Source organism: Apus apus, chromosome 3 (genome assembly GCF_020740795.1).
Source record: "Apus apus isolate bApuApu2 chromosome 3, bApuApu2.pri.cur, whole genome shotgun sequence".
Lineage (NCBI taxonomy): Eukaryota > Metazoa > Chordata > Aves > Apodiformes > Apodidae > Apus > Apus apus.
In genome coordinates this window covers 73,659,529-73,678,863 of record NC_067284.1, presented here as the reverse complement: position 1 = coordinate 73,678,863, position 19,335 = coordinate 73,659,529, and the positions used below count along the sequence as shown (strand labels likewise).

Genomic DNA, 19,335 nt, shown 5'->3' with positions numbered 1-19,335 from the left:
GCATTTAAAAATTTATGCTGAGGGCAAGTAAATAAGAGGGAATTGCTTTTCAATATGAATGAGACAAAAAAGAAGGCACATGGTTTTGGACTCATCAGAGCAAAGCAGGATGTTACTGCTTAGCGCGTATTATGTTTGGATATGCCCTGATATCAGTGGCTTTAGATAAGATGTTGATTTTGCTATTCTTTCTGACTCAGAAACTTCCAAAATATTCTGCTTTATTTCCTAAGATGCTTTTTATAGCATATATAACTTTTGTGGGTTTTTTTGGTTTGGTTTGGTTTATTTCATTAAAAAGAATCTGTAATGGCAAATTGAGTTAGAGATAAAAGACTTCCTTTTTGGCTTGTTTTGCAGTCCATGTGTTAATAAGATTTTCATTTGAGAGCACGTACTATTCCCATGTCTGTCCAAATTATCCTAGACATGAAGGTAAAAAAGTCTATATACTGCAACCACCCTTTAGTAAACCACATTTAAAAATCCATGCAGATGGGCACATTCTCATTTCCTTTTATGCTAATTCTGGCAGTATAATGCTGTTGTAGTCCTGGTCATTTAAAGAAGCAGGATTTGCAGGAAGAGGCTTTCATTCAACCAGATGATATAGCTAGAAAAATCATAGAATCACTCTAAACAAAAATGTTTTAGTTAAAGTTAGGGGGACTTTAGTTGATTAGTAGGAGCCAAAGAGTTAAAAACTGATCTGGTGTTGAACTTCTAACCTTGGACCAAATGTGCTGCATCCAGTTATATCCTTTGCTGTTATCTGTGACATAACCCATGATTATGTCAAAGTTCCTTCCTCAGTTTATCTGTCATAAAATAGATGCCATGATAAGATGTATGTTGGCTTCTTTATTGTTGTTTTACCTTGACCTCACTAGACAATGAGTTTCACTATTAAAATGAGCAAAGTAGACACTGAAAGTCAGATTCCTGATATGTGAACTAAACATTCTCTCTGTTTCTGGCAGATTTCTGTTAAGAAATTGAGCAAGTTACTTCAACTGCCCATATCTTGGTGTCTCCATTGTTGTTGGAGATATTTACCTAGGTAACACAATTACTATGTGTAAGACACTAGAAATTGTGGCATACCCTTATTTAATGCTAACCATTGTAAATACTGAAGCTAGTCAGGAGCAAGTCAGACAAAGTACAAACATCCAACTTGCTGTGAAAAGTGGTCCTTAACATCTGCTTAAACTGTTTTTCAATCAGCAAATTTTTGAAACAAAATTATAAATAGTTTTCTGCACTAGCTGAGAGAATAATGCTTCAAACTGCAGAGGGACCACAGTACTGTCAGTTTCCCAGACCATTTTGAACATCTCCATCAGGGATTGTTTGGGTCCAGCTAAACCAAAGTTGTCAGAATCTGAGATCCACCTAACTGTGGTGATAGATCAGTCTGAGCTAATATGTATTGTAGGGCTTATCAGTTGGAAGCTGACCTTCAGCTTTGAGTAATATCCTTCTGCAATTAGGAGAGCTCATGTACTGCTAGTGGTCTTCACTTTCACTTTTTTCTAAGTCTAGAGTAGAGCTCTTTCTAGGAGCATTTTGTGGAAAGAGCAGAGGTGGGAAAGTAAAAGCAAAATGAAGTTGTACTCTTAAGGATGGCTGTGTTAGGGCCAGGTACCCAAGTGAGCGTGCTGGGAAGCCACCAAAATCTGATAATTGTCATAAAGGAGACAAACACCAACTTTGCTTTATTTCAGTGTTTTTCCTGATTGTGAGCTTGTTCCTCTAGTGAAGGGACAGCCTAGCTGATCTGGAGGAAGTGCAAAATGTAGCAAAACTACGTCCTGCTACTGGCTTGAAGGAAGACTACTGGAGTGGTAGTATCCCCTTCACAACTCCTTTTCCCCTCTGTTTTCCTGCCTCCTCTTTGATTTAGTGGACCTTTCTTAGTACAGCGAGCAATCATGTAGGTTTCTTATCTGCTTGTGATCATAGTCTGCCATGATGTAAAAGCAGATGATATGAAAGATGCTTTCAGCGTTACAAGCACTGCCAGGTGTCCTCACTGGGTAAAGGTCATTCTGCTTCTCCTGGGAAGTCCATCTGATGGTTTATGCTGACTGCTTTAAAAACAAACCAACCCACAATGCAGTACTGGAATCTGACAGGAAATCAAGAACATGATTTGTCGAGCAGCAAGAACAAGAAAAAGATAAAGTTCCTGAGAACAGCTTTCAGAGAGTTTCCCTCCTCCTGCTGTATGCCAGGCCACCCATACCTTGTTTTCAGGATTGGTACCAGCCTTCTTGGAGTAATTACCTGCTTATTGGCCAAAGGGCAAAACTTTGAAAATTGGCAGTTGGACTGTGCTTCAATCTGGCTGAGAAGCTGAGCTAGCAGGTGCTAAGGACTTGTCCTAGGCATGGCTGGACATTGTAACAAAAATACTTCTAGCTATCTAGGAGCGATGCAATTTGTACACTAAGCACATCAGAGAACAGTCTGCAAAATTACATTGGGTACCTAGGACAAGCTGAGAGAGGTTGGTTGTTTACTTGGACAGTTCTGATGTTTACCACAGAGAGCCTGACTGATCCAGTTTGGCAAATGCCTACAATTTTATCTCAGGAAATATATCTGGGAGCAAAGTTCCTTTCATGTGTGTAAAGAATTTGGACAAGAAGCTCTTATTCTTGTGTTTGACATTCTCCTTTGTAACAGGCCACAAAAAACTATCCTGCAATGAAGAGAGAAACTCAAAACAGGCAAGAACCCAAAAGGCAGCATCACTGCTGGTGGTTGCCTGTGCCTCTATTCTGTGCTCAGGGGTTTATGCTGACTTAGAAACTGCTGCAGGACCAGAGCAGACTTGCACACTAATGGGCCTGCACAACAGATGTGCTAGAAATCAGGGGAGGTTTTGACTGACCAAACTGCAGCCTTGCTGCCTGATTTCCTGACCAGGACCTTGCAGCTCTTCTGCATGAGTTGTCAGTCTCTGCTGGGAGAACAGTGTCTTTGAGCCACCTGGTATGAATTGCCTCCTGGAAAAATTAGTTGTCATCACCAAACTCCCAGCAGCATACAAGTGTCTAATACTTGTTTGAAATTCATTCATAGCCAAGAAATGCCACCATTGTCCCATGTTTTGTGGGATCATTCTGTGCTGGAAGAAGAATATTTTCTTTTAGGAATGTAATTAAATAACTACTTTGTTTTGTCCCAGGAGGATGGGATTGTACCAGCTCCCAATATATCTTTTCTCTGATCTTTATTATTATTCATGTTTCATAAACATTCCTTTTATTCCTGTCTCTCTCTTAAAAAAGAACAGACTCTTTCAAAGAACACCTAGCTCTGTAAACCTCTATTTCTCTGAATTGTACAATTATTTTTTTTTACTGATGGAACAACCAAAACAGATTGTAACATACCTGCCCACAATGAATCCGTGACGGCAAGACTGTTACTGCTGTAATTTTCTGTGCCTTCAATCCTGTTTGTCCTGTAGTCTGTTCTCTGGCAGCTGCTTATGCAAAATGAACAGACATTCACTCAGGAACCTAAAACAGTGGCCAACCCCTTTGAGTGTGACTGCAATTTAATTAGCACCCAGCAAGGTGCCTGAACAGATGAAGTGATTTTTTGGTAGTACTTACCACTTTGTGCTGTCAGTATTTAGTATAGTATAATTCCGTAATTTTTCATTAACAACAATCCCTTTTCCATCTTGTTAGAAAATGACCAACAAATATAAGTATTAACAAACCTCTGAGCAGACTTGGAGTGCACCTTTTCATGTTATCTAACATGTATGTAAACACAGATAAGGAAATGGCTCTGGAAGATGGATTGTATTAGCAAGCTTTGAATTGCACAGGCTACAGCTCTTAGAGGATTGGTGTGTGACCTTAATGTGTTGTATTCCACAGTTCTGACATTGCTGCAAAATGTATTTGTAGCAGAAGTGTACATAAAGATAGTGCCCATGAGACAGAAGGAAAAAAAAAAAGCTACATGAATGTATCACAAAATGGAAGATTTTTACTTTTCTGTTTATATTAGAGATTTTATAATTTCTCCTTGTGAGTTAAAGTTATGTGGACTTACCCAAGCCTTCTGTGTATAATCTAAGTCAAAATTAATTTTAGAAGGAGTTTCAGTAATACCATTTTTACTTCAAAGCTTCAGTCTACTCAGAGTTGCTTTTCCTCCAAAACAAAAGTCTTTAGTTTCTTTATATGACAACTATAAACTGTAGAAAGCTGAAGAAAGGTCTCCTGACCTTTCCTGTCTCAAATGTTTGTGAGCATGGTTTCACAGCCTGGGAGAAGACAAAAAAACGTGTGGTGAATGAGGCCTGGGGGGACAGACAGATGTAGAAGCTCTGGCAACCCACCTTTTGCTTTCTCACACTCATTCATCCCAGCTGGGAATTAAAACTGGCTTGCAAATCTCAGTGAAGTTTAAACTGCATACTATAAGGGGGGAAAATTAATGACGAGGGTGCATTAAGCTATGCTCTTCTAAAACATCTCTACAGTTACTGTGGTTGAGCTGATAAATAGTGATTTGGTTGCAAGCAGTTGAGTACTGTGGTATGAGGACAGTGCCTTGAGAGAAAAACCCTTACAGGGTAAGTATTCCCAAGAGCAGAGTTAATGTGTGGATGCTTGTTTTAACAATGATTGGAAGACAGTCTGATCATATGAGAGGCCTTGTTTTCAGTTTCTTGCTTTTGTAGGTATCCATGTGGTGTGTTATACATAGATAAATATTTATCATAAACAAAACAAGTTTTTAAATATCTGTATGGACCTGACGGGGAAACTCCAGGCACTAGAACCTTTGTATTGCTGCTTCTCTCCCTTCCCTCCCCCACACAGCATGGGTACAATTCCTCTGTTCTCTCCCTTTCCAGATGGAACCAGTTGGATGGAAACAGCCTTATGATTTCGCAAAAATGTATCCGGTCCAGTGTCCATCGCAGGTAAAAGGGTTTCCTTATTACTGTGAGATTTTACTGCCTCTTTGAAGAATTTACAAGTTTTCAAATACTATTGTTGTCTTCTGAAGTTCTTGGGAATGTGCACTTACCCAAGATACTATTTTTAAAGTTTGATCACACAGACTCTTTATTTTATAAAGACGAAACTCTGAGGAAAAGAACTTTCGACAAAATTCAGTTAAATCATCTTATTGTGTCTGATTTTATTTTCTTAAAAATATAACTAGCTAATCTGAATTTAATAATTGTGAATATCCAGGATAAGTATTAAAATCTGAGTCAGCAATAAAACTGAATCCATGTACTTTATATAATTTAGCTTTTTCAGTGATTTGACTCTGTCTGCTGTCAGGTTTAACTGTTTTAGTCCCTGGAGCTGTCAGTGGTCCAGCAGTATCTTCGGGGTCTCACCATATCTGGTTTAAAGAACTGGTTCTTGCACACTTTTGAATTTAAGCTCTGACTTAAATAATTTGATAGTGATAAAATGTTACTGGCATCCAAAAGCTTCACTAAACAGCAATTAAAGCATCAAAGAAATGGAATTATGTGATTTGTTTGATGTTATGTTTAAGGTAAGAGGTGGTGCTGTGCCTAGAGCATACCAGGGCTTAATTTTCTGGTCTAACCTGGTTTACTTTGGTAGTGCAATGTTAATTCAAAAATTCATACTGTAATGATTTTCTTCCCTTGGAAAATCTAGCCAGAAGACTTGTGTGGAAGCTGGCTGTGTGTTCTGCTAGTGTTGGTAAACATACTCTCTTTACTCTGCAGGAAAATCCATATTTGTTTACATATAGAAATAGTAACTACTCATCTTCCTTGAAGACATCAAACACTGAAGAAACTTCTCAGGTATAGTAGGACTGTTTTCATCATGTGGACTGTGTGCATGCCAGGGAGTGGGGCAGATGGGTGAGAGTGTGTTGTAATTAAATTGAACAATGCTACCTGGGTAAGCTAAATACAAAGCTCTAGCTCTTCATTTCCATGCTTGGCTAAATAGTCAGATGCTTAATAGCCATTTTGTCCCTAGAGGATTTTGTAGAGTGTGATTTAAGGTAGATGTTTTCAGCCAGCCTACATTAAGTCTTGCCTTCACTGTGAAGAACCTTTTTTAAACATGAATAACAATGTTAATTTCCCTGGGATGAGAAGATAGTGAAAACGGAACCATTACGTCCTGCGATGGAGGAGACTAGATCAGATCAGCATTACACCACTGTGTGGGGCTGGTTTAATCTCATTTATGCCTTAGTAAAACTGAAGAAATACGGATTTTTCTTTTTTCTCCTTGTGCAACAGTTGCAGATGTGATGGGCAGAGATAAACAGCTGTGCTTTTTTTTTTTTTTAATCATGGTCTATGTTCTGAGCATGACTTGGTGCTCCCAAGCAGCTACAGAGGAGGGTGACAGTGTTCATTTTTATGCCCCAGAATACAGTGTCTCGACCACATCTGTACTCAAAATGGTCTGTATGTCATTGAAATAGTGATACACATTTCTCCATTCATTTTAATACAATGCCATCTGTTTTGTTATTTATTCAGGGTGTATAGACCTCTACATGGGGCAATGGTACCTACCACTCTGAGTTTTGGTGGTAGCTATAGTGTAGGAGGCAAGAAGCAACACTGTGTTATGTTTGTGGGTTGTTTCTTTTAAAATTAAAAAAAAACCCAAACAACCAAACAAAAAAACCCAAAACCACAACATGGAGCAATGGGACAACACACCAAAGTATCTTTTCCTTAGGCAAGTTAGCCTACGTAAGGAGTTCTGTGGGGAGACTTGAAGCAAACACACGTCCTTGGCTCATGTGCAATGGTTTGCTCTGGTAGACAATCAGCTTTCACTAACAGTAGACCTTGGGGGTGCTTCCATCAGTAGGCTGCAACCCAAAAGAGCCAGGAGGGCAAATCCATGGCTGCACATAGAGGGCTCATGTGAAGAAGACAGGCTCCCGGCCTGCTGACAAAGGTACGGTCCAGTGCTGGGGCATTCCAGGGCTGTTCAAACAATTCCTCACAAAAGGATGTGAGCTTGCCTAGCTCAGAGTATGGGTGCATAAGATGTTTCATAGCTGAACACAACATGGCACAGAATCTGAAATAAGTGGCCCCACTGGTAGGCAAGAGCCGTGCTGCAGTAACATGACCGTGCAACTTCTGAGCAGACTGAGCTTGTGTCTGCCATCACAGGGCAGTTGTAGGCATGGCCTGGAGGCAGGCTAAGCTGGCTAGATGTATACAAAGTATGTGAGAAATTCTCTAATCTAATGTTCTGAGACATAAATGGTTTGTCGTGACCAGAGTATAGTGGGTCTGATGTGGAGTCTTTCCCTGTCTTGTCTTTACAGGAGAGGAATTATGGAACAAATGTTCCCTGTTTTGACCGGGATCCCTCTGACACAGTTCCAGTTTCAGGTACATATCTATGCAATTTTATTGTAGAGCTACTTCATATGATGATAGAAAATGAACTGGAACAGGTTTAATTAGAAAAGATACACTTTTCTTTGAAGCAGTGCACTGTATCGGCTGTGGCTTTAAAGGTCCTTTTTGGAGCAACCTAACGAGTTGTATAGCAAGATGCAAATTCTCCCTTAACAGTGGTGAAACCTTATGTAATGGTACCTTTTGTGTAGAAAGAGCTGGCAGTGGAAAAGACAGGAGGTAGTTGGGTACTTCAGTTGAAAGGGTGGTAAAACTGTGTATGGATGGAGTAGGGGCTCTTGTCAGTGCATTCTGGGGTGTAAGAAGCCACAAAGAATCCTGTCACTGGGTGAGTTTTGTCTTCCCTCGGAAGCTGCAACTATACCAAAATTTCCACCCTGTGCTGGCACCAGAGCTGTGCTTGCTTTTCAGGCATTTCCAGTGCTTAAAAGGATTCTGAGTAAGCACAGATCCAAGACTGAAATCTTAATGCTTCCCTTGTCACTGTAGCTAATGCCAAGCTATAGTAGCAAGCATAATTTCTGATTTGATGCCTGGCAGTGTCTGTCATTCTGAGCTGATGCTATCATGAATATTAAAATACCGTCTTTGCACTACTTTAGGCTTATTCTAGAGAATGTTTCTGATAACTATCACAGTTTGAAGTTTTATTTCTTTCCTCTTTCACTTACACAAAGTTTATTTATTTTATTTATTAGTTCATAAGTTGAAACCAGCAGATATTCGGGTAATTGCTGCCCTGGGAGACTCAATCACAGTAAGTTAAGGTTTCTGGATCTCTCTCACTAAAGCCAGTAATGCAAAAGCATTTCTGAGCTTTTAACCTGGAACACAAAATACACACAGTTACGCCCCATTGAGCCAAACACATTTTTCACATGTTCTTTTCCTTACTCCACCTTGATTTACTGGTAATCACATCCTGAGTCTAATCTGAGTGCACAGTTCCCATTTAAAGTCCACAAGCGTGCCACACAAGGAAGAGCTACAAGATTAGATGGCACAGCAGCAAAACCAGCCTGCTAGTGTGAACTTGGAACAATTGCTTTTCTTTATTGACTTTAGGCAGCTCCCAAGGTACTGGCCTCTAAAGCTATTAGTAAGCAGCTTAAATAGTAAGAACAAATTCTGCAGCAAACTGTGTGTATGCATATGCATGTATGTTATATGCATATATATAATTTATAGAAATATGATCATACCAAAGGATATAAAGCCATGTCCATTTATACTAACTACATATTTGCATAAAATTACAATAGATCATTGGGTGTATCAAGTGTAACTTGAGAATTTTTTTAACACTCTTCCAGGAACTATATAAACTAGTTACCCTAGAGTGGCCATGATTCTCCAGACAGTGACAACTGCTTCACAGCTCATATAATAATTAATGTTTCTTATGTGTCCTGTGTTAATTATCACATTAAATCCTTGTAGTCTCCTTCCTTGGGGAAACTGGGGGAGAAAAGACATAAAATCATCATATCACTTGTTAATGTGAGGAACATTATAATAAATTTTTAATTCAGGACCATTGCTATCTTTTTTATTCCTTATATAAATTTATAATTATATGAATATTTAGAACATTCTCAACCATTTTTTTCTCCACTTGATCTAATCAAGAAGCTGATAGAAGAGGCTAATTCACTGGAGTAGACATGAAATAACCTCAGTCCTTGATCCTCTTGAAGCCAGGATCTGTTATATTTTGGGGGAAATGATGTAACTTGCTTCATTAACATCCTCTTTAATTATTTTCACTAGGATCAGTCAGAGAATTAGTTACTGTAGCAGTTCTTACTTTCTGAAGATGAACTCTTCCTTTCTGCTTCCAGGCAGCTAATGGGGCAGTATCCAAACCCCACAATGTTATTGATGTCCTGACTCAATATCGAGGTGTTTCTTGGAGGTGAGTCCCAGTAACTCCCCTCCAATGGGAGGGAATCCTTTTTCTTAGGTTTACATATGTATCACTTTTTTTTTTTTGTAACAAATGGAGGCTTGTGGAGAGTGAATTTAACTCCACATTTTTCATGGAGATGAACAGCTGTATTTTTTACTCATGAGAAATAAAATATTCAAACTAGCGACTATGTAGACTAGGATGTAGCGTGGCTGGAATAGGCCTGGTTATGCGGATGGAACAAGGTCCTTTTCTCCTGTTATGGTTGTACTTATTGTAAAGGGAACTTCTAGACCCCAGTGGCATTGCACCACTTGTGCATGCTGCATTTCTGTCCCTGCTCTTTTTATACCCTGTCTGCTCCTCCCTGTGGTGGCCCATGTCACCCATGTGTCTCATTTAAAACCAGTGGTCTATGTTAAGCCAGAATGGGATCTTTTTTTGCTGCTTCTGTTTCATAGACAGTATCTATTTCCTTGACCCTTTCCCAGTATTGCTTACATCATGCAGAACAGTTTATCAATTATGATTCAGTACAGACTGTTACATATGCAGCATTTAATTAGATAGGTCAAAAAGCCACTCTGAAGACAGGCAACTACATTCACTTATTATTCTGCAACTGTATTATTTAACACCAAACCTGTCGGGTTGATTTTCTGTTCATAATTTCTAATCCATCTGAAATACTGCAGCTCTGTAAGAGCTTTAAATAGGGACTAGAGCACTTCAAAATACTCTGTTCCAAATTAAAGAGGTGCTGTAGAGATGTTGTAAGTCCAGCATTTGATATGTTGATCTTTCATAATATTCTACTGACATTTGGAGGGAAAAGTATCCTCACATTCTCTACAGCATGAAGGAGGGTAAAGAGCACACAGACATATGGTGAATTTTACCAGACTAGTAGAATTTTTTCAGTTGAGTGAAATGGAGGGAGGTATTGAGTATACTTATCACTGTGAAATATATGCTTTTAGAACTAGTTGTTATGGATACAAAGGTTCTGTTAACTAAAAACGGAGGTAATAAATATTTTAACAGGGACAACAGTAGCAAAGACAGCAGCTTTTAAAATTTCTCATTTCTTTCATGTAGGTTGAACTTATGTTAAAACACATGAGAAAAATGAAAGGGCAGCTCATATACAGGGCTTTTAATGTAATTATTGTGATTATAACAGTGTCTCTGCTTTTGTGACCCCATTGGTATGCACACAAAGAGCCTGCTTTGGCTTAGGACGTGCTGTGTACATGTGTAGAAACCCCATGAGGGGGAGCTGCCTTACCGAGTCCATCCTATCTTGGATCATTTTTCTTCTTTCTTTTTAACAGTGTTGGAGGAAATGAAAACATAAGCACAGTCACGACACTAGCAAGTAAGTGCCTTTTTTCTGTGAACCTGATAAATATCTTGAGTTGTTTATTAAAATAGCTGATATTATAAAAAAATACATGAGGAAAGGTTTACAATTTGTAGTATGACAGAAGCTATCCCTTTGTATTCAATGTCCAGTGCTGAGTAAAAGTTGCATAACACCCAGGCTTTAATTTGCTGTGCATGACTTAACTATGTATTTTGTAATTCCTAGGGGTTTGGTTGTTTCAGTATTATACTGCTGGTAATAGTTCTGTCCAAAAAGTGTTGGGCATGGAGGAATCAAAGATCTTAGATCATAGCCTAAAGAAACTGTTTTGACTGTACAGAAAAGTTGTTTTAAGCAGGAGCAGAATCATGTTACAAGATCAGATTTTACATGCTTTTTAGATGTCAGGAAATTTTAGATCTGGGGTGTTTGTAAGGCTGGTTTGTAACCTAAGATCTAGAAGGGAATGTGAGGTCTTTGGGGTTAATACATCTGGGGAAATCAGGCCAAAGGATTTTATTCCAACTCATCTGCAGTTAGAGTACAATGGCATGAGAGTCTCCTGCCTGAGCATAGGGTTACTCAGCTTCACTTACCAGGCAAAATGGCATTGCTGGCCAAGATGATCACATTAAGTTATGAGATATCTCAATTAATGAAATTCAGAAATCTTGAACACAAGGAAGAAGTTGTGTGGTGATAATCCCCATGTCAACTGAAATTCAAGGCTATCTTTTGATCGGTATCTCCTAAAGCTTTTAAATTATCTTTTGCTAAGGTCTAATCTCTATAACCTCATTTGTGATTTGTTGAAGGAAGCAACATTTCAGGCTGCTGTCTTTTTCTGCAGACATTCTTCGTGAGTTCAATCCATCCCTGGTAGGGTATTCCACTGGCAGGGGAAAGGAGACTTCAAAGAGCGCTGCACTCAACCAAGCTGTGGCAGGGGCTCATGCGGAGTAAGGGAAAAACCATTTTCACTTCAACTGAAAGTTGATTTTTCTTTAAAACTCAGTTTGAGCTAAAAAAGGCCCAAAGTCTGTACTTGGGCAGGAGTGCAATAAGGCTGATAGGCAAGCCCCCCCCAATTTTTTTTAGCTCATCTCTAGCATGAAGACCAAGAAATGTGATGGGAACTTTGCAATGTTTCTAATCTATGTCAAATAAATTAGTAGCAAAAGCAATGGTTCTTTAGCATTTTTGATCAAGTATCACAAAGCACTTTACAAGCACTACTTGGAAAGCTTCTTCACATTCCTACTCTGAGGCAGAAAAAAAATATACCCCTATTTTATTGGTTGGTATATTCAAACTCTCTTGTCAGTAGGACCAGAAGTTTGTGTAGAGAATCAAACACAGAGAAAATTATTAATTGCTTCTGATGAGTCTGTGTCAGAAATTCATAGAAAATTTTTTTCTCTTGGGAGCACTTCTTATGAGACATGCATCAGTGGCTTGAGTGCATGTAATAACATTGATACATGCATGGATGCTTCAGTGATACATGTATCAATAGCATCTATTTGATGTTGGGAAGGAGCAGAGTGCATTTATTTTGTGGCAGTATAGTGTATTTTCTATATAGCCTGTAAAAGCGGAACTATGCAGTGTTTGTGAAGGGTACAAGTGCCTGTTGGATGCTAATTAGTTTCTCACATTTTTTCCTATCAGTTTCTCAAAATAAACCATTTTCTATCTATCATACCTCTAATCCAATGAAAACTGGACTTTTCTAGAATTGTTTAGGCGTTATGTGAGGGATGTGTCTTTATTTCCTGTTTAAATTTTGTTATTTTACTTTTCTTTTTAGGAATGTTCCTGAACAGGTTAGAAGACTTTTGGACCGAATGAAGAGTGACTCTGTGAGTCTAATATGTCATTAATATCTTTAGAAAGATGAAGTTATGTGACATCATAAGTTCCTGACAGACCAACAGCAGATGCCAAACATAAAAGCTATGGGTACAGCAGTGTACCATGTATTATTCCCAAGTGCAGAGAGTGAGTGAAAACAAAATAATCTATAGCCTCATCTTAAATGAATTTATAACGCCATGTGCTAGTTACCATCAAACCCAGATAATTATAATCTTATCATTTTTACCACAAGTGGCAGCTAAATTCAGTGCTATTACTTCCCCTCCCAACCTATGTCATCATGTAAGATGACAGAACTTTTTCTCTGCTAGGATTTTGCTGTGGTGCTAATAATTATCTTGTAAGCATATGGTTTTGCCAGCAGGAATGATACATGGTAGGATGTTGAGGGCAAACTTTTCAAGTGGCAAATCACATGGAGTGAACATGTGAAGTGAGGAAAGAACTTGTCTTCTTTAAAACCAATTTATTCCCTTCTTTCACAAAGCTGAGTCATCAGCTGATTTTTACTTACATGTTTGTTGTTAGGAATTATTTGATTAATGGTCTGTAAAACACATATCAAGTTGAGGATTGCTTGCATATTTTTCACCTCGGCTACTGCTTTGAATGTTTGCTATTTGTAATTTGACAAATACGCTGTGAAATCTGTGACCTAAGTTACATGATATTATTTTGGCTTTCCAATTGTACACTTGGAAGGCAGCCAAAAAGCCTTCAAGATAACTCTATGTACATGTCTAGTATAAACACTCTGGTGAATACATATTGTTAAAAATATTTGCAGTACCTTCCTTTTTGGTTCACTTTCTCATAAATAAGATTTCACTCTGATAGCTAGCTATACGTGAAATGAGATTAAAAGGGATAGCAGCTAGCAGTGTAGCGGTTGGATGGTTTTTGTTCAAACCATTCAAGGCTTCTAAGTCTACTCTGTCATACTTATCAGTTTGGAAACATCACACAACAGAAATTATAGTAAATGCTGTAGATTTAACTGATAAACTTTTCTTTATTTAACCAATAAACTCCTGCCTAACTAGAAAGAATGTTCATACATCATATGGCTCGTATATCTTTGATTTAAGAGCTCTTTTTAAAATTTCCCCCCCCTCTTTCTAAAACACCTGTTCAATGCAGGAGGAAAATTTCCCCCTCATTTTATTCCGATAAGTATGTTTTGAGACCAAACAACCAAACAGTATGTTTACTAGCTGGAATATGCTGCCTTCTGCCTTTGAAGATAGATATTTTTAAACCGCTTGAGGCTAGTGTACTGTTGCTGCTTTCTTAGTGGTGTTTTGCATGGAAATTAAAGCGTCAAGATATTTAATACAACATCAGCTACATGATACTAAGCATATTGGAACCTTTCCTCAAAGCTAAGAAGGTGTGCATTTACTGAAGTATAACTACCTCGAGTTAACTAGCCCTTTGCAAAATCCTTCCAGAGAAGTGCTATATTTTTTACCAGCATGGTTAGACGGAGTTAATATTGCCCCTCTGTTCTTTGCAGTTTGTCTCACAGCACGACTGAAATATATTGCTCTTAAGGGTTTTCCAGCAGGATAGCTGCATTATTTATGACACAGTAAAACATATACCATTATTTTTTTGCAATGAAAATATATCCCTAGGACTGCAGGAGTCACTTAGTGTATACACAAGATATCACTAAAAGAAGCATACAGATGGATTTTAAGCTGTAGTTTTTTGAAGTAAATTTTTTTTCATGGTACTATTGATATTGCAAACCTTCTTCAGGTCATAGTATTTTCTACACCTTCAGTCATGACTACAAGTGCATTTTTGTTGAGCATGCTTAGAGAACTGCAGCCAGGTACCCTGAGAAATATTTGTTTTTTTGGTTTGTATGTTGCCTTCCTCCTCCCTCCTCTTTTTTACTGTTTGATTTTTAATTTTAATAACAACTTTCATTTCATCTCCTTCTGCATGCAGAGAATAAATTTTCAGACTGACTGGAAGCTCATAACACTTTTCGTAGGAGGAAACGACCTATGCGGATTCTGTGTCAATCCAGTAAGTCCCCTGCTGCCTGCAGCAGAAACTGGGCCAGCCTGGGTGTAGGGTCTCTGTGCATTGCAGTGGGTGAGAGGGCAGAACTCATTGGGTGTGACCAGAATGAGGTAGATCTTGTTTGTGCAGCGCTAGAATGTAACTGCACTGAGACCTTTAGTTTGTTCACCCTTATGTTATCATAAACAAAGTGGTATCTTCAGAACACATCTTTAGAATCTTATCTTTTTAGTACATTACATAATTGTGGCTACTTTATCTTGCTGCTTAATAAGATAACTTTCCATTATCTAGTCACTTTAGCACCTGAAGATAAAAGATCAAGGGTTTTTGCTCTTCTTTGCCTTGTGTACACTCTCACTCCTGTGTCTTAGCTGGTGCTCTCTTGCCAGTTTCAGTGCAATGGGAATGGTCCTACGCACAACTCTCACTGGTGCAATTATATATAATGTAGTATATATTGTATATGATATGACCTTTGGTATATGTGAGTATAGAGGAGGTGAAAGGTAGTGGCAGATTCCTCTCTTAGTGGTGAGTCTTACCTACTTACTAGCAGCACAGCACATAATTTTCATTCTTTGTGATTAGATTTAGATCAGGAAAGACAGTAAAGCAGCACAGTAAGATGGTTATAAAACAAGGAAGGAGCAAATTAACCATTCCTACCGTCTGCTTCTGACCCAGACACAAAATGGCAGGCACATGAATATGAGTGACAAGGAGGTGGTGCATCTGCATCCAGAAATCACAGTGATACTTCCTTTATGTTTTACAGCTACGAATAGTGCCAACCCCAATGCTCTTGGTGAGCTTTGATTTAGGAAATGAATAAAGCAACTGAACTGACTAGTTTTTGTAGAGTAGGCCAGTGGGGTCTCAGTGAACAACTTCTGTTTGGATTTAAATCAAAGAGAATTAAGGTTGAAAGTAAGACAGGCGTTTGTCATAGGGAAGTTTATTTGAGTGTTGAATAGTTCTATGAGTGAAGAAATAAAAGTTGGATTACTTAAAACAATTAAATTAGAGGTTTTAAACCACTCAAATGGAACAGGAAATTTTGCCACCAAGAGGCAGGTATATAAAGTGATTAAATTCCCCTATAAACACTTAAGTTTTGCCAGTTATTATTTATGGCAGGTAAGGAGCTTAGGGGAGGCACATTGCTAATATTTCATACCGCAGAAACAAACTTACTTTTACTTAAACAGATCTCTCCTAAAGTCAGTCCCTTGTTAGCGAAATGTTAGCCCTGCTTTTAAGACTGGCCCAAGCAAGCCTGGGGATTGGGGATGTTGTGATGTCTGATAATGCCCCCTGAATTTGCTCAGGTATCCTGTGGCTGCTAGAGTGAGAGCTATGATGGGAAGGCAGAAAAGCAGAGACAGGACAGTTTTTCCTAAGACTCTGTTACGTTTGACCCAAGAGTTAGAAACATGAATGCTGCTGTGAGAGACTGCAGCTAATCACTGTTTTGACTGCTTTAGTAAACTGATAACAAAATTCAACCCTCTTGATTCAATAGGAACACTATTCTCCTGAAAACTACACCTACAGTATACAAACAGCTTTGGACATACTTCACAGAGAGGTAAAACAGACTTTTCTAGTATGTGGTGTGGGGGTTGTGTTCTGCTTGTAAAGCAGTCACTGATCATTGCTTGAGAATGTAGTTCTCTTCTTGCATCTGCAGAGCACTGCTATATGCAGGGATACTTGCTTGCAGGGAAATCTTTGTGAGAGGCAGAAAGGGCTAGAGAAGTATTTTGCTGAAGCAATAGGGTTGTGATCGGTTCTAGCTGATGTGCTGGAGACAAATAACAGAAAAAGCGTTCTAACAAATTTGAACAAACATACAGTATTCAATGGTTAGAAAATTCTCATTCATTATACTGCAAATAAGTTTGGTTGGATTTTTTTGGTAGTTAAGAGAAAGATTCTGGTAATCCAGATGAGGGTGAGGATGATGAGAGTACTCAAAGAATTAGCAGAAATCTGAGCCATGTTGAGACCTTGTCCTGGTTTCAGCTGGGATGAAGATAATTTTCTTAGTAGCTAGAACAGCATTGTGTTTTGGATTTAGTATGGGATTTGGTATGAGAAGAATGTTGATAATATACTAATATTTTTCGTTGTTGCTAAGAAATCAAGGACTTTTCAACTTCCCATGCTTTGCTGGCGTGGAGATGCACAAGAAGCTGGGAGAGAGCATAGACAGAGCAACAGATCCAAACTGGCCAATGAGTTTTGGTTGGGCTGTTTTGGGTTTTCTGCTGGGTTTGGAGTTGGTTTGGGTTGGTAAGTTGGTCTGGGGTTTTTTTGTTCTTCTTTGGTGTTTTGTTTGGTGGTTTGTTGGTTTTTTTTTTTTAAACTTGTATCAACTTGTTTGGACTTTTTTGAAGTAATCGTTCTCAAGTGACCAGCCATCAGCATTTAAGGTAGAACTAGGCAGCACAGGCAGGGGCTGTAATTTAGTATTGTACGTGTGGGGGATTAATTATTGAGAAAGTACTTTGAACACCTGTGTTATAAATAATGCAAGCTGCCTGAATCAGCAGGCTGCTACCTGAGGGCTGCTGTGGCTGCGTAGGGACAAAGATAGCACATTGTGCTCTGGGCACTGACTGTGGGTTTCCTTGTCCTCTTGGCAGGTTCCACGGGCGTTTGTGAACCTGGTGACAGTGCTTTCCATAACAAGCCTCCGGGAGCTGTATGAATCAAAAGCCAGTAGCTGCCCAAAGCTGCTTATGAGGTCTGAAGATTATTTGTTACAGCTCTCACTGTTGCTCACAGAAGGCTGTAAGGTCTTCTTGGGAAACTGTTTCCTTAAAGGGAAAAGGTTCTAGTACTTCAGACCACCAAATGTGTTCCTCTCTGTGCCCCTATGTACCTACACACTAATTTCAACACAGCATTTAGAAATACCTGTCTGTCTATTAGGTCTCTACATCTGAGCCCTGTTGTTACACTTTTTGTGGAGGTCCCTTTTTAGTGGCTTGTAACTTACGCTGCAGGAGAGTTCAGGCCTGCACAGAAGAAGCTCAGCTGTGCACTCTTCAGGCAAAAACAGAAAAGAAATTAAGACACAAGCTTTTCTTAGTTATCACTGTAATCTAGCTTTATTTATAGATTTACCTTTCTGCCATCTTAAAACTCTGGCTCTTGTTTCTGTCGTTTCCGATCTCTGTAATCTCATTGCAGATTATTAGTTTTATTGTTAATTAATCTCTCAAGTAGATGTTCGGGATGCTTAATTGTGCTACCTGTTGCTTTGTGGCTAAACAATCTTCCCAGGTCAGCCTCAATCTGCCACTGAGGTGGCAGGTCTGTGCCTCAGTGAGCTTCTGGTGACTCTGTTAGGATCCAGCATGTCCCCCCCAGACTTGCTCCTGGTAGGACTTGCTTGGGTTCAGAAAAACAAATCTTCAATTTTCTGGACAGACCAGCAGAATACCTTTGTCCTGTGAATGTAGGCAGTCATTGCCTCTCCCACTGCTTGGGCCAAGAAGCTGGTAGCAGGTTCCATCAGCAGAGATTGCAAGAGTTAGCTTGGAGGCCAGAGTAACAGGAGAACTACAGGGTCTCCTGTACCCAGCTGCCTCTGTAGAACATCTGCTTTGAATCCATCCTGCTGGATCCCTTCAGCCATAATGGACTCTGCAGTTGCTGACAAGGGAGGTGTGGAAACTAAAAGAGCCTCATGAAAGAAGGTGGTTTTACTGGAGAAGTGTAGATATGACCTTCTTGTTCTCATTTAAGTATAGTCTGGTGGCTGTCAGTGGAAAATTAGCTTCTAAACTCAGACTGCTGATGCTTCCAATAACCAGTTGTAGTTTTTATTTTTAACAAAGGCTAGTGGCTAGAGTGCACATGTATCTCAAAACTCTAATTATCAGATAAGGGGAGTTAGTGGAGCTTTTAGGATTAGACTATCTCAAGATACATGTAGCCTTTTCCCATAATTTCAGGTGCCATGTTGAATGTAACATTTGCCTGTCTGGCAGCAAGACAAGTTTACAGGGTAATAACCAGACCCTGTGTGGGATAATAAATGCTATGTTACTGAATTGAAGAAGGACCTGAAGGAGTTTTTTGATTTTCAAAGCTTGTCTCTTTTTTTTCCAAGAGTAGCAAATAACCTGAAGAGATATTATGTCTTCACTAATTCTGTTTTGCTTATGTTACTTGAACACTTCTGAAAACACAATTTATGTTTGTATTGCCTTCATATAAATGTGCTGTAGAAGTAAAATCTTAGTTTTTTAGTTGCTCTCCATTAAGACAAGTTTGGAGGTGGTAGGCATCTGTGTATACTTTATATGTATCAGCTGCATCTCTATAGGAGGTATTTCTCTAGCAGCTCTCTCAGAGATGCTTTAATGTAATCATATGACAGGATTTTTAAAAGAAGCCCTTTTTCTGATTTGGATTTGTCAAGTAATGAGGCATGCCCAGGAAGTGGGAGCATCAGAAGAGAAAAACAATGTGCTAGAAGGGTCAGAATTTCAGGGGGGAATAAAAGTGGCCAGCAGGAGTTCACTGAAACTTAAAATGGCTCAGGTTGGAATGGCTTTTTAAGGATGGAGATTCCATCATCAGTCTTAACATTAATTTTAGTGCTCTACCATCTTCCATGCTAAACCTCCTGCAACTTGTGACTCTCCCTGTTGATCAGAACAAATTTGTGGGAACTCTGTCTTGAAGGATGCT

At 39.0% G+C, this 19,335-nt stretch overlaps 1 protein-coding gene across 1 annotated transcript in view; it reads left to right on the top strand.

Annotated features, from left to right (window-relative positions):
- Positions 1 to 19,335, top strand: part of PLB1 (phospholipase B1) — a 79,948-nt gene that overhangs the window by 17,931 nt on the left and 42,682 nt on the right. The window contains exons 15-25 of the mRNA XM_051616061.1: positions 4,892 to 4,960; positions 5,753 to 5,833; positions 7,339 to 7,405; positions 8,134 to 8,192; positions 9,277 to 9,350; positions 10,679 to 10,722; positions 11,561 to 11,669; positions 12,521 to 12,572; positions 14,548 to 14,628; positions 16,151 to 16,216; positions 17,277 to 17,377. Coding sequence (XP_051472021.1) covers positions 4,892 to 4,960; positions 5,753 to 5,833; positions 7,339 to 7,405; positions 8,134 to 8,192; positions 9,277 to 9,350; positions 10,679 to 10,722; positions 11,561 to 11,669; positions 12,521 to 12,572; positions 14,548 to 14,628; positions 16,151 to 16,216; positions 17,277 to 17,377 — 803 coding nt within the window. The remainder of the gene's footprint in view (positions 1 to 4,891; positions 4,961 to 5,752; positions 5,834 to 7,338; positions 7,406 to 8,133; positions 8,193 to 9,276; positions 9,351 to 10,678; positions 10,723 to 11,560; positions 11,670 to 12,520; positions 12,573 to 14,547; positions 14,629 to 16,150; positions 16,217 to 17,276; positions 17,378 to 19,335) is intronic.